The 13,866-nt window shown below is 47.6% G+C and overlaps 1 protein-coding gene across 1 annotated transcript; it reads right to left on the reverse strand.

Moving 5' to 3' along the window:
- Window positions 1-244: 244 nt before the first annotated feature.
- SH3BGRL (SH3 domain binding glutamate-rich protein like) lies at window positions 245-7,055 on the reverse strand (the record flags this gene model as incomplete). Its single annotated transcript, XM_009871099.1, has 3 exons — window positions 245-881; window positions 4,027-4,107; window positions 6,870-7,055. Coding segments are annotated over 3 exons (300 nt in total), but the record flags the coding sequence as incomplete, so codon positions are not given.
- Window positions 7,056-13,866: the final 6,811 nt, after the last annotated feature.

The following is a 13,866-nucleotide window of genomic DNA, read 5'->3' on the forward strand; positions in this document are numbered from 1 at the left end:
AGGCTTTCACCCTTACACAGGTAAGGAAAGGCCATTTCTGGCCGGTTTGGCTTATTTTGCAACATTGCCTGGGAGTTAGCACGTACTTCACTTGAGGTGCACACGTAACCGGGTCGTGCTTAGGCAACTGCGTGATGAACTCGCCGACAGAAAGGCCGTCCAGTTGCCCAAATCCCTTTTCTCTTTGTCAAAAGAGCCCACACGGATCACTTGAAGGAGAAATACATGGCGTTATTTCTTTCTTTTTTTTTTTTATCGTCTGTACAGTGTGTTACAATACAAATCTTAAATAACCATTCTACAAAAAGAACAAACACAACTTTCAAAAGTGACTACGATGGCTATACTACACGATACCACCTACAATTTCACCTGAAACCAGAAAAGACACTGAAAAATTACTGTGTAATTCAGTAACGTTTTTTGAGGCAACTCAGGCGTTAAAGTTAGTATTTGACAAGGGTTTAGATGCTGTTGCTTGTTTTCCATATTTTAAATAGACGGATCTCTAGGTATAACCCCATCTGTATTATTAGTACTAAAATAGATTCTGGAAGTTTACACAAATATGACGAATTGCCGGGACAGTTTAAACTACGTAAAAATCATTCACGTCCAATCGCCTCAGATTCCTATGTTTCCCACTTTGTAAGAATACGCTCCGTGCCCTCTACCTTTACGTACACATTTTCATCTTGCGTTCGAATTTGTATTACGTACAGTGAATGCTGCAAGCACCAATCAAATGTTAGAAATCACATCTATATTTCTTGAAGCAGAGACAATTGTACTATCTTTATAAAAAGCTGTGGAAATTCCCTTTACAGAACGTTTAAGGCAGTTGAAGTTCATGCTTGCTGCTTTGCCAGCGCTTCAGCTTCCTGAAACAGAAGAGAATGACACAGATTAATACTTTCTGAAGGGTGACAACGTTCACATCCCAGTGTTGGCACACGACATAAAACTGCAGCAGTATGTGATTGAGAAGGGACCTCCGCGAGGGACGTTTTGGCTACAGGAAAACATTCCTACAAAGCTTCTGAGATGAAGGACCAGCTAAAGCCACCAGCTAACCTCTAACAATTCTCAGTACGTGTCCGAGGGAACACGAAAACACCCAACAGCCCGTATTTTTCCATCTTGCAGTCTTTAGCAGCAACGTGGCCTACGAGAAGAGTCCCAGTGCTCTCACGGTAGCACTTCACGGTGGGCAGCGTGGTTTATTCAAAAAGAAAAAAGTTTGCTACCTGCTAAACTCAACCTTAACGTAAATGGAGTTGTTTGCTTTTGCGACTGCAGAGAAACACTGAAGATAAGACTCCGTATCCTTGTTAACATGAGCCAGTGCGCTAAACAATAAAAAACAAGTCGAGGAAGGACTACGAAGGGAATTTCCAAGAAGCATGGAAGACCTGAGGGTGGCTGACCCCAGCCTGCAGGGCAGGAAGTACCACGCGTATGTCCCTTATCTCAGCCCTGGTGGATCGCTCTGGTTTTCCTGGCTACCTGCCCAAGCGCCTCCTGTTGTGCGCTCGTGGCCTTTTAACTCGGGGCCGTGGGAACAGCCTTGCAGGGATGGCGGGTTCAGGTCTGCCGCGCCCTCGGACTGCGCTCTGCTCCTCCAGCTGCCTGTTGCGGGTCAAAGAGCTGAGCCGGGACATCGCCGCAGCCGCGCTGCACGTGTAGGGGCATCCCGTTCATTCGTGGCAGAAAAGGCAGGTGAACAAACAAAGGAACAACTAAAAAGAACTACAGAGCTTGGGGGAAAAAAAGAAAAGGCTGTTTGAAGTCGTCTAAAAGACAAGTGGTTCTTTGAATGGTAAGAAAGAGGAGATGGTTCCCTGGCTTTGTAACTCCATTAACCAGCTGTGGGCGCTACAGAAGTGACATCTAGCTTTCTTCTTTTTTTTCCAGAAAATGCAAGACCAAGTACTTATCTTCAAAACAGGCAGTGATAAGCTGGAGAAGATTCCTGGTATCTCCCTTAACCTGAGTAAGAAGGGTACAAGTAACTCCAAGAATGTGCTAACTTATTTGTCCTGAAAGTCGAACTCTGTCTCCTTGGCATGATCCTGCAGGTACTTGGGAAAGGCTCAGATTCTCAGGATTGACACGATCCCTTTTTCCTACTTTTCCTTATTTCTCCCTCGAGGCCTCTCACTGATCATGCTCTGAGTCCTTAAATAATTAATGACAGCCTGTAACACACAAAACCCTCTCCCACCCAAAGTGCTCGAAGAAGGCACGTTTAAGATAATTGAATCCCAGGGTTTGTAGGTCCCATTGTACTCGTGGTGCTCAAAGCACAAACCGAAGCACCAGGGCTCAGAAAAGTTACTTGGATTTCCCCAGCTCGCTTCTGAGCTCTTCTAGTTTAGTGTTAATGTTGGAACTTGGTGCTCAGAAGCAGCTAACTTTCCAAATCTCTCCAAATGACATTTCGTGCTGTGAAGGTCCTCTCTCGCAAGCGCACACAGGTTGATCCCAGCCTCCTTCCGTTTTCTGTAGCAGCACCCAGAGGCAGTATCATTACCTACGCCGTTATATCCGAGCTGGATGCAGCGACGCTCTAAATGCCAATTTCAGCATCTACAAATCAGTTGTTCCTCCTCAGCAGCAGGCAATCAGCTTGATTTGACATCACATAATTGCGGGATGGGTACCAGCAGTCAGACCAGCAGCAGAACGCGCTGGGGACGAGGTCACTTACGCAAAGGTTACCTTCAGCAGCTCCAACGCCCCTCCCCGAGCTGCAGCACGCGAGATGCAAGTTCAGTGGGTTACAAATGCATCACATCTCTCCTTTTTAAAAGGTCCTTAGGTGAGGACAGAATCAGAGCAACCAACGGCCATGCAGGCTGCTTCTGCAACCTGGCAGGTTAGGTAAGCAGCGGTGTTCGTAAATGCTGTGCAGGCAGATGACCTGATTCTTTACGGCAGCAACCGCCGCGCTTTCCAGATCTTGGCCGCGTGGGGAAACGCACGGGCTTTGCCGCGTCCCGTGGTCTCAGGACGGCTTTCTCACTCCTCGGCCCCATCCTGCATACTCTTTTGTGCAGCGCTGTGCAGATGTTCCACTAAAATAAGATTTACGTGACTCTGTTGTCCTCCTGACGCCAGCCACACGTGATGCCGGGGCGCAGGTTTTGCTCTCTGCAAGTCTCCGTAACAAAGCAGAGTTTTTTCTTGCTACACCGTTCACATTAGTGGAGCTACTGCTAGAAATTAGGTTGGCTCCCAAAATCGCTTCGGTCTGAACCACACCGTGTAATATTCGCTACTGATGGGTCATCATCCACCTTTAAAATTAGGTCTCTTCGTGATGCACGACCTTCAACTCATAGATGAATAAAGTTGAAAGGACCCAGCGTGTTTATCCACTGAAACAAGAAAGCTGGAAGTGACCTGGAGGATCCTGCTGCTGTCAAGTGAAATGTATAAAGCAGGCTTGTCCTATCCTATCAAAATCAAAAGAAGAATTCCAGCCCATTGCATCTGCAAAGCAGCAACCCAGTTTTTAATTGGCGAAGGAAAACAAGGCTTCAGATAACCAGCTGGAGGAAAAAATTACTCTGAAGCAAGACCACTCTGTTTTCAAGGTATTTTCTAGCACAAAAATCTCATCAAAACTTCCCATGAATTAAGTTTTTTTTACTGAACTGAAATAATTCTTTGGGTTTGTGACAATTTTTTTTCATCTAGATGCATTCTTCAGTGCAAATATTAGCTGTGCTCTCACTTGTGAAGGTATCAAAAGAGCATCTGTACCGAACGCTGGGGTTTTCTGGTAGAAGGAGGGGGAGGAAGATGGCTCCAGGGAACACGGCATCCTTCATATAAACCAGTATATAACAACAGCGTGTCGCTGTGATGTTGAAGCCTGGAAGTTAGTCTCTGGAGACTATCAGAGCAGCAGGCAGATCAACTGGGGCAACTGCAGAACGCGTGAAATATCCTACTGGGAGTAGAGAAGAATAAGGTGTAAAACGCAGGCTGCGGTTCACGGTGAGGAACGTGCACACCTACCTTTGAACCAGGCGGCGCAGTCAAGCCTAAAAACGCGTATACGGCATTGTTCTCTCGCGCCTCAAAGAAAGCTTCGTAGTCCTTCGCCGCCGGAGTCAGGGAGGAGGGTGGGAACAAAAGACAGAAGCACAATGTCAGAAATTGAGGCTCAATTGGGGGTGCCACCCAACCCGCCCCCAGCAAACGGCTGCCGGGGGCTGACTGCAAAAAACGCAGAGTGTTGCCTCCGATATTTATCGGTAGCACCGATACCATATAAACTGTGCTGTCCAAGAAGTCACAGTCTGGGAATTTCCCTGTCTGTAGCAACAAGATGCTGCTGGGAGGTGCTTCTGCCTTCTGCTGAGGGCCAGCATCCAGAGCAAGGCAGCTGTTGTCACTAGGAAACACCGGTGTCCCCAGATGTCATTGCTAATTACCAATTAGTAATGGCAACTGTACAACTATGGACATTAAGTCTTAAATCTGTTAGAAGTTAAACTGAAGCCTGTAAATTCAGAGTACACCCGTTGCCATCACGTTTCCAATTAACGACTGGAAGGAAATCGAGTGGCACTGTTCACCGTGCTTGCCGTGCACTAGAGTTGCTCTAAATATGCACACACCCTCCCAGGAAAATTAAGGTAAACGCACTGAAATAACAAAAGAAATGCCACTGCTTCCTTCTCTGCCCTTTTTTACACTCAGGGCAGAATGCCGTGCTGTACGGAGTGCAACCAACGCAGCTCGCTTGCCTGTTACGTTCAGAAAGAGCAAGCACAAAGCCCAGAGCGTGGCTCAGCGACAGCAGTTGCCAAACCCTGACCAAACGCACCCAGAAGGTTTGAGCAAAGCTGCTGTTGTCCGAGTTACCACACACCTCCCACGCTCCCATTTCCAAACTCAGCACACAGCTCTCCTATGGATTTCCTCCTCTCTTTAACTGAAGCAAGAGTGAGAGCTTCCTCCGGCTCCGCTGGGGAACGTTTCAACGCAGGAGTTCTGGCTCAGAAACCCAGAGAGCTCCGAGCAGGCTCAGTCTCGGTCTGAAGCCGGGGAGAGAGCTGCCATTAAGGGCACGTTGCTTCACATGCCTCGCTCTCTGGTAGGCAAAAGCCTAAGAAACGGCAAACGCCGCTTGAAAACAGCAGCGCACTCAGAGCAGGGGCAGCTCTGAGAAAAGGCTGTTGCAGCTGGAACAGAAGAAAGCACCAGGAACAGAGGATTTGAGCTGCCTGGAGACGAGGGATGTCAAATTGTTGCTCGATTGGTACGTGCAGCATTCGGGCGCTAGTTTGAGGAAAATGCGTGTGATTAGGTTAAATCCTCCCTGAAGCCCTTCTGTTCACAGTACTGGGGCTGCCTGATAACAAAGGGGTTGTTTATCTTGCTGGTGCATAGTCCAGCAGTCGGCTTTGTGGCACCTACCAGGAGAAGGAATGCCTGTGAGAAAGGAGCAGGGTTCATGCCAGCTCGCACAGCATCTACGTTACGGCCCTTCTGCTGCGTACGGGCCAATAAAAGTCAATTTGCTCATTCCTCTGCCAGTTAGGCTGCATCAGATGGAACGAACGGGGAATTTCATGCTTGAGATGGCTCAGATAAAGACACCGAGAGGTTCAAGTGTGTGGGCACAGGAATTAACTTCTACCTCCCTGAAAGCTAAACCGTAGTCACTTGAATCCAGCGACACAAATTGGCCCCAATTCAGAAGTTCAAAGTGACAGCAACCAAAATTTTGGGGATGAAATAAACCCATGGCAAGTACCGGCCTGAAACACCTACAGGCCTCTCCCCGAAATGACTGTTCAGAGCTGTCCTGGGTTGCATGGTTGTGGGATACACTAGAGGCAGCTCACTGTGGATGTTGTTTCAAGTTCTGCTTTTATTACAAGCAAGAAAAATTCCTGGCGCACTGAGACTAGTTTCTTTCAGGAGCCACAGAACTGCCTCGCAAAGGTCCACAACTGGCAGATGGTGACTTGCAGGCTTTGCAGGTCAGGACCAGACCACAAAATTACTTAGAAACCAACACAGAGCACCAGAAGAATGCATACTGTGTGCTCTTTTCAGAAGATATTAAGTTTTAAAAATAAAATTAACAGTTAATCTAATAATCATTCAAGCATGGCCTGTGAGCAGAAGTGCTGCAGGGCAACTTACTTTTGATCAAGCATTAAAATAATTACAAGTAGGAATTGTATTTGCAACATGAGCTTTAATCTGTTCAAGGCACCGGACTAAGTGGACCGCAACAGCCTTCATTTTGCAAGCAGTCCACAAAAACTGATCTCGAGAAGGATCAGAAAACTGATTTATGATCGTGGCAGGAATCACTTCGTAGGAGCACTTCCTTTGGAAGATTCAGAGACTACACGGGAATGTGGGATCCACACGTATCGGCTGACCCCACGTAAAGAGAAGAGCCCTCTGAACGTGCCACAGAACATAACGTTCGTGCAACAGTGCCAGATCTCTGTGAAGTTTTAGTTCACAATCACAGTGAACAAGAGAATTAAAATATCTTGTAAAGTTTCAGAGCCACGTGGGGGAAAAAATATACATATATATATATATATATACACGGCAAGGTGGTGCTAAGCTCATTCTAGTAACACAATGACCTGAGAATGAGGAGTTCCAAATTTTCATCTCCTCTACAGTGGAACTGGAACATTCAAGAATCTATTATTATGAAAAGCCCCAGAGGAGGGGTAAATGTCTAACACCCTCCATGCCCTTCTCCCAGTTTGCATGCCTGAACGTACAGCTGGTCAAATCCTTCCTCACCGATAAGCACAGACTGCAGCAGCAAGGAAGAGAAGCGGGAGGAGAAGAGATGGAGGCCTGAAGCCGTCCCTTACCCCGAGGTATCGGCTGTCATTGAAGAGCCGAGGCGGCAGCGGGTTCCCACTCGCTGGCCGGCTGTCTTCAGGGACGTTCTCACGCATCCATTTCCGATTCTCCTCATTGGCGGCGATATCCTTTTCTTCAAATTCAATTTTGTTGGCTTCCAGGAAACCTAATACATCCTGCTGCTGCTTTTTAATCTGTCACGAGAGAGGGAGGGGAGAAAAAGCAAATGAAATCAGTCAAACCATTTTTTTCTGCTGCCAATTATGTGACTCCAGCGCTGAATGTGGAAACAAGGGGGTGCAAAACAGGTTGAAAATGGAAGCAGTGAGAAAATTCTCAGAATAAAAAATACATAATCTTCTGAAGAGTCAGATCTGAGCTGTGACTTAGCTTCTGTATAACTGAACAGCATGAAGTCTAAAGATTTATACACATGCAAGTGCTGTGAACTTTAAGGGTCTCCCACCGAAAGCAAAGCTGGGAGCAGCCTCCCGCATTGCCCAGGCCCTACGGTTCATTCCGGGGAATGTTGTTTTTCCAGGCGCGGTGAAGGTTGCTGGAGGGACACGTGAGGTACAACCAGCTTCCTTCGTGCCCCTGGAAGCACAGGCTGAACCCACCCTTCCCCAGGTCCAGGGTTTTGTCCTCCTCCTGTGGGTGTGCGCCTCGCTGCGGGGACTCCCCGACAGAGACCTCATTGAGTCGGCATTAACGGTAAGATCCCAAAACAATTTTGGCTCGTGTTTCTTTGGGCAAAAAAACCCAAATCTTCATCTCCTCCGCGTTTCAGCAGCGGCAGGTACAGTCTCTGGAGGGCTGTGAGCCCACACCCTCCATCCTCCCTCATCTCAAGGAGAAGTTTCAGGGGACTGACTGCACCCACCCTCTGCGTACTCACACACCCAAGCGAAAAGTGGGATCTGTGTAGCAAAGGCCATGCTGGGTTTTTACAGGAAAGGTGTTTTTTATTACCGGCGTATATCAATTATTGACTTCCTGATGCAGAGATGTTCTGCTTATGCTCTGTCCTTCCTCTTCATGACTTTACCACCAGAAAGGAAATTATAACCAGGCGCAGCCTCGCAAACAATTTTAAAAAAAATGGGATTTAATGGGAAATCTGTTCTCTTCCAATTATTCCCTTCACTACAAAACCAGTCCAAAGCCTGGCTTTAACCTTAATAGCCCCGTGCAACAAAAGCAGCCCTTCATACAGATGTTGCGCTGCTGCTAATTCAGGTCAGCTTCCCCGAGCAGCCTCTCCATATACGGTGAAGGGAAGCCAGGCGGCTCCCGGCGAGCCGCCCCGGGGCCAGGGCACCGCCAGCACGGAGCCAAATACGGTCCCTGCGCCCCAGGACTGGGAGGGTGCGAGGTTTTTGTGTAGGAAAAAGCGCTGCCCTGGAAGGGGCAGGTTTGGGAGAACAGACCCCATGAGTCTCTGAAGAGGAAAGGGACAGACATGCCTTAACAGGCTTTAAGCATCCAGCGACTTGTTCTTTAAGCCACCACAGGGAACCAGGCTAAGTTAAACTAAAAGTTGGGTTGCGTGGTTTTGGGGTTTTTTTTAAGATAGATAGATAGATAGATTGATCGATCGATCTGCCTCTAGCTCAGCCCAGTGCAAAATGATCGACCCTGCTTTCCCAACAGAGGAAAAACGTGCTCCCAGCTTCAGTGGAGTAACTGTCTGCCCACCACTGCAAGGGCCACCGTAATTCCTCCCTTCCTGAACTCGATTAGCAAGTACCCTTCTGGCCTCAAACAGAGGAATATTGGTGGGGACTAGCTACTTTTCATCGTGGCTAAAAATTAATAGAAATGGGCAAGTTAATACCCCGCTGAGGAAATAATTCATGCTACAGATTGTACAGAAAAATGTTTCTCAGCCGACTCGAAACTATTGGTAAGATATTTCTTTGCTTGCCTTTAATAACAGGGGTCACAGCAGGAGGGAGCAGTCAGGGGAAGTTTTTCTCCATCGTGCAATATAGCGCAGAGAAAAAAAACAAAAAAAAAACAACAAAAAAAAGCGAGCACTTTCCTCATGATCTGTTCTGCAGGACTAAAATAAGGGAAAGGTCTTCGTAATTGTACACTCCTCTGCCAGGGGTCAGTATCTGAGGCAATATACTGACCTGGGAATAAATGGAATGTTTTGGGTTTTTTCCCTGAACTAGTTCCGCTGCAATTAACCATTTCCCACCATCTGTAAATTACACATCAAGCTTAGCTGGAAATCTTTTTTTTTTTTGCTAGACAAGGCCCCATGTGGAAGGCAAGCACAGCGGTTTGGTCTCCATGCTGCTCTCGGTCCATCTGGGATCAAAGGAGGCAGTTCTCTAAAGAACTGTAAAGAAAAGCAAGGAGCTGGTCCTGTGCATGAGTAGGATTCGTCTGAAACCCTAGTTTTGCGGCTGAATTAAAAACACAAGCTGGAAAATTAAGCGGTGATGTTTTCCAGCTTCACAGACAAGTCTGCTGAACGTGGTGACGCACACTGGGAGAAGAGCATTAAATGCTCCAGAGAAACGTGGCACCAGCCGCTGGGCAGAACAGCCACCGAGTTGCCAGACTGCATTACTTGATGGGATTTTGTTTAGAAAACTTCGATTAATCCCAGGCAGCGGGATAGCACGGGAAGCACCTAAAATAGAGCAGGAGACGCCTGCTGCCGCTGCTGCTCCGGGCTGTTTTGTCTTACTCAAAAGGGCATACGCTCTCCTCAGGACAAGAGCCTGGAAGATGGTTCCTGCTGCCCATGTTTGGGAAGGAGCGAGGAGCCTTTCTTCAGGATGTGCCTGTCAACGCACAGCACTCGCTTCCCAAAAAAAAACACCCCTCTCGTTGCTTCCCCGGGCATGGACACTGGCCAGCGCCTTTCCAGATACCACGCCTCGTCCTGCACAAACAACTGTCACGTCTGAAGCTATTTTGGCCCGTGAGCTGCAGCCAACCACAGTCTGCAGACACAGAAATCCATGTTTACAGTGAGTGCTCCTGACACATCTGGTACGGTGAGCACGAGAGCCGAGAGCGATGCCGCTGAGGCTGGGTCCCGAGGTGGGGGGGACCAGCACCAGAGAAGCAGGACATGAGGACAGACACAAAGCACAAGAACGGACAGAGAAAATACGGAGAGGGAAGAGGCTGCTGGCAGGAGTGAGGAAAAGTAGATGGAGACAGAGGGGGACATCCCAGGGGTGGAGGTGGGACGGAGGCAGAAGGATGGAAGGAGAAGGGGTGGGGTGGGGAGCAGCAGGAGTCAGGGCTGCAGCTCACCACTGCCCTGCTCGGGGAAGTAACATCCTTGTGAAAGCCCGTTTTGTCCAAAGATGGCTTCACTGCCAGCACCCAGCAAAACACACCTGGTTTCTCGGCCTGAACACAGGCTCACGCTTCTCAGGGCATTCTTCTGCGAAAAAACCATCTGAAACGGCTCAGGTGAGAGGAAACACTACCCTTCTTGCTAACATTCCTAGGCTAACGTTGAAACACATAACCAAATCAATCTATTTTTCACTTTGTTTTGGCTTTCAGTGTCTGTTCCAGAAACAGAAATAGCTTTTGACAAGTTATTGGCAGTCTCAGCACCAACCTGTAATCTTCCGCATACAAAATGTGCACAAGCAACATCAGAAGCCGATACTTCCTGCAAACTTTCTTTTTTTTTCCCAAGATATCCTTGTGTATCATTCTTTTCCTTTCCAGTTACAAACAAATCATGAAACACTAAACTTTCACCACGGCATGTGCACACAGTAACATTATGAAAATGAGTGGTTTAGGATTATGAACAAATATCATGCCTCACTTGAATACACACCAGAAGCTCAATTTATTGTTCTAACTCGCATCAGTGGAGGAAGTCAGAAACGCAAGAGAAACCAGTCAAAGCTGCCAAGAGTAGAGACAGGTGATGTTTTCCAATAAAATAGCCCATCACAAATGGAGCTTTAACCCCAAAGTGGGCAGAAAACTTTCCAGAAAAAGCTGCACCATTTCAGACTCAGGGTTTGTTTTCTCCTCTAAATCCTTACTCATCGGAGAAAAAAAAAAACCACCACCAACCAACCAAAAACAAACAAAAAAACCCCAACAACCCAAACTAAAAGATTATAATCAGAAAGGAGGCAGTGTTGATTAGCAGCACCTCCGTCCCCAGCTCCGGCCAGGATTCTAAACTGTTTTAAATATTTTATTGAAATGAATTTCAAAGAAGTTTCTATCTTATTTGGTATACACAGGCACACACATACGAAAGAACAGCCTAACTTGCACTGCTGGCCAAGAGCGGGTTTTGTTGTTTGGTGGTTTGGTTTTTTTACATCTTGTTATTTTTGCAGTTTATAAATAAATTCCTTGTTGGACAACGAGACATGCTTTGGAAATCTATTTCTGGAGCACGGGAACCCCACGTCAGTTTACAGTTTGAGTGCTGCTGGTCTGATCACACAACAAACTTCCCCCGGCCGACAAAGCAGCTGCAGCGCTGCTGTGCTGGCACTCGCCACGGGGCGTTCTCTGCCATTTCTGTGGGGAAAGAACACAAATTTTATTTTTTTTTTCCCAAAAAATGCAATTAGGTGGCTTGTACATTGTTGACGTACAGGTCCAGCCCCTGCTGACCCCGTGGCCTGAGCTGCGCCTCCCAACCTCAGAGCCGAGGGCAGCAGAGAGGCAACACCTGACAGCAGATCTGCACCTTGCGCACTTCTCAATATCCGAGTTTAAACAAAACCAGCCTTAACAGGTGGGTTTGTGGGGTTTTTTACCTTTTCCAATTCCAGCCTTCTGCACTCTAGATAAAGAAAAGCCCCTACCTCTTTAAAGTGGTTGTATTTTAAGCAATCTCCAGCAGCAGCCAGCAGCACCAGCCTTCTGCTCACTGTGGCCGAGGCGAAAAATACCCAGAAAGTGCTTTTCTTGGGAGGGAGCGGGGCAGCACGAGGAATGCTGCGCTGCCGCCAAGACAAATTAACTTGCCGCAGGGCGTCCCGCCGGCTGAGCCGCACACCGTGACTGCAGGACTTGACCACCTCTGCTGCTGCGGCTACAGCCACGGCTATTCACAGCTACATTTTGGAATTAAAAAATAAATAAAAAAAATTAGTTTGGTTTGGTTGTGGTTTTTTTCTAAAATGATTAACTCCTTCCTCATGCGAGTTGCTAACGCAGAAACTAACACTTGGAAATGAGCTGCAAAACGCTTAGGATTTTGCCTCCCAGTACAAGATAATTTGTAGGAGTCGAACAGGATGGCAGCTCAGCTATGCATTTAAATGTCACGGATTCCTGACGGTCCCCCTAAGTTTGTTCTCCACCCCCAAGACACCACAGCAGGACTCCCTTCAGAGACAAAATACCTCCAAGCAGGCCTGCTCCTGGCCTCCATCAGAGGCTTCTCTGGTTTTACCATAATATTCCAGGAGCCAGTTTTTTCATATAAAGTGTTTTTGTCAGTTTTATTCATATGAACGAAACAGATTTTCCCTACCCCCACATTAATTGAAAAATCGGAGGCTCCAGTTCTGGTGGTGCTGGTGGCCACCACCCACTGTAAACGGTGGTCGAAGGGTGGGAAACTTGTCGGCACCTCCAGCAACCACCTGCTTGATCAGAGCTTTGCAGGCTCTTTCTGAGGTGTCTCCCAGCAATTTGTGTCTTACTCCTCCCTGCCTGGTAGAATATCCACCTATTTTTAGGCCTAGGCAATTATCATTACAGAACTCAAACCACTTCTTTGTTCTGGCTATTTTAAGCCAAGCGTTACACGTAGTAATGTCATCCTTCTCTCTTTCGATGCTTAGTTCTGGTCTGTAAGGAATGAGATTGAGGACAAACACAGCAAAACCACCACGAACTTACATGACCTAAATCAAACACAGACGGCTGGAAAAGCTCACCCTGTACTCGTGCTGCCTTTTTTTTAATTTTTCCTTCCAGAAATTAGGCAGCGTCCAGATGGGCTCCACATGTACTTACTCTCTTCCTCTGGGGCCCTTTGGGAAAACCCACGGCATATCAACTTGCCTCCTGCAGAGCTGCCCCCAGCAGCTCTCTCTTGATGTGGTTTGCCCCCAACAGCTTAAAAAGTTGTTTATTTGGATGTGGTTCTAACCACCGGGCACCCACCGCCCCTGGGCTGCATTAGCACCGCGTGCCAACCCAGGGGGGCAGGAGGGAAGGGGCTCCAGCTCGCCGTGACAGCAGCACCCAGATTCCCATTTCTCAATGTCTGGTTCTGGAAGACGCGTTTTAAAGGCAGGAGGAAAGTCCCGGGGTGAAAAGCTGCGAAAGGACCACCCCTCAAGAGCACGGCTGGGGGAAAAATCCAGACTACTGAAAGGTTTTTGCAACCTAACCTGGACGTTGCGTCACGCCTGGAAGCACGTGGTCTGCCCACAGCGAGGCATTATCCAGGCGTACGGCACCACACCGCAGATCAGGTTTGGCAGCACAAGCCAAGAGTATGGCTGGAACAAAGCACAAAATCTGTACTTCCCAAAACAAGACCACAACGTGCTCCAGAAACCATAGAAAGTTACATAAATGGAAAAGCTGATTCATGAGAACAAAAATAAAAGCTTCTCTTATGGATTATAATGCCACTGTAAGTGCACTCTATTCAATAACCCAAGGCCTAAAAATTTGTTAATTCCCACACCAGCAACACCCAAGTCAAAAGATCCTACCGCGTTCAACAAGATTTTTCCTACCAGGAGAACTGAACACAAAAGTTAATGCCACCTCCACGTACGCAAGTCCTAGGGATCAGGATACTCAACAGAACCCAAGGCCCTTAGGGACCCAACTCTCCTTTATTTACTCTTTATTTCCAGCCTGCAAAAAGAACAGGACTTTGGCTTTTGGTGCCTTCAATCTGCTCTGGAAAGCTCAGGCAACACCACAGGCCTTGCTTTGACGCAGCTCAGGAAAGCAGCCTGCTGAGCTGGTTCCTAATTGCTACGCCACTGACCTGCTACTGAGGCTCAAGGAATTAGT

This window comes from Apaloderma vittatum, unplaced genomic scaffold (genome assembly GCF_000703405.1).
Source record: "Apaloderma vittatum isolate BGI_N311 unplaced genomic scaffold, ASM70340v1 scaffold35376, whole genome shotgun sequence".
NCBI classification, from domain to species: Eukaryota; Metazoa; Chordata; class Aves; order Trogoniformes; family Trogonidae; genus Apaloderma; species Apaloderma vittatum.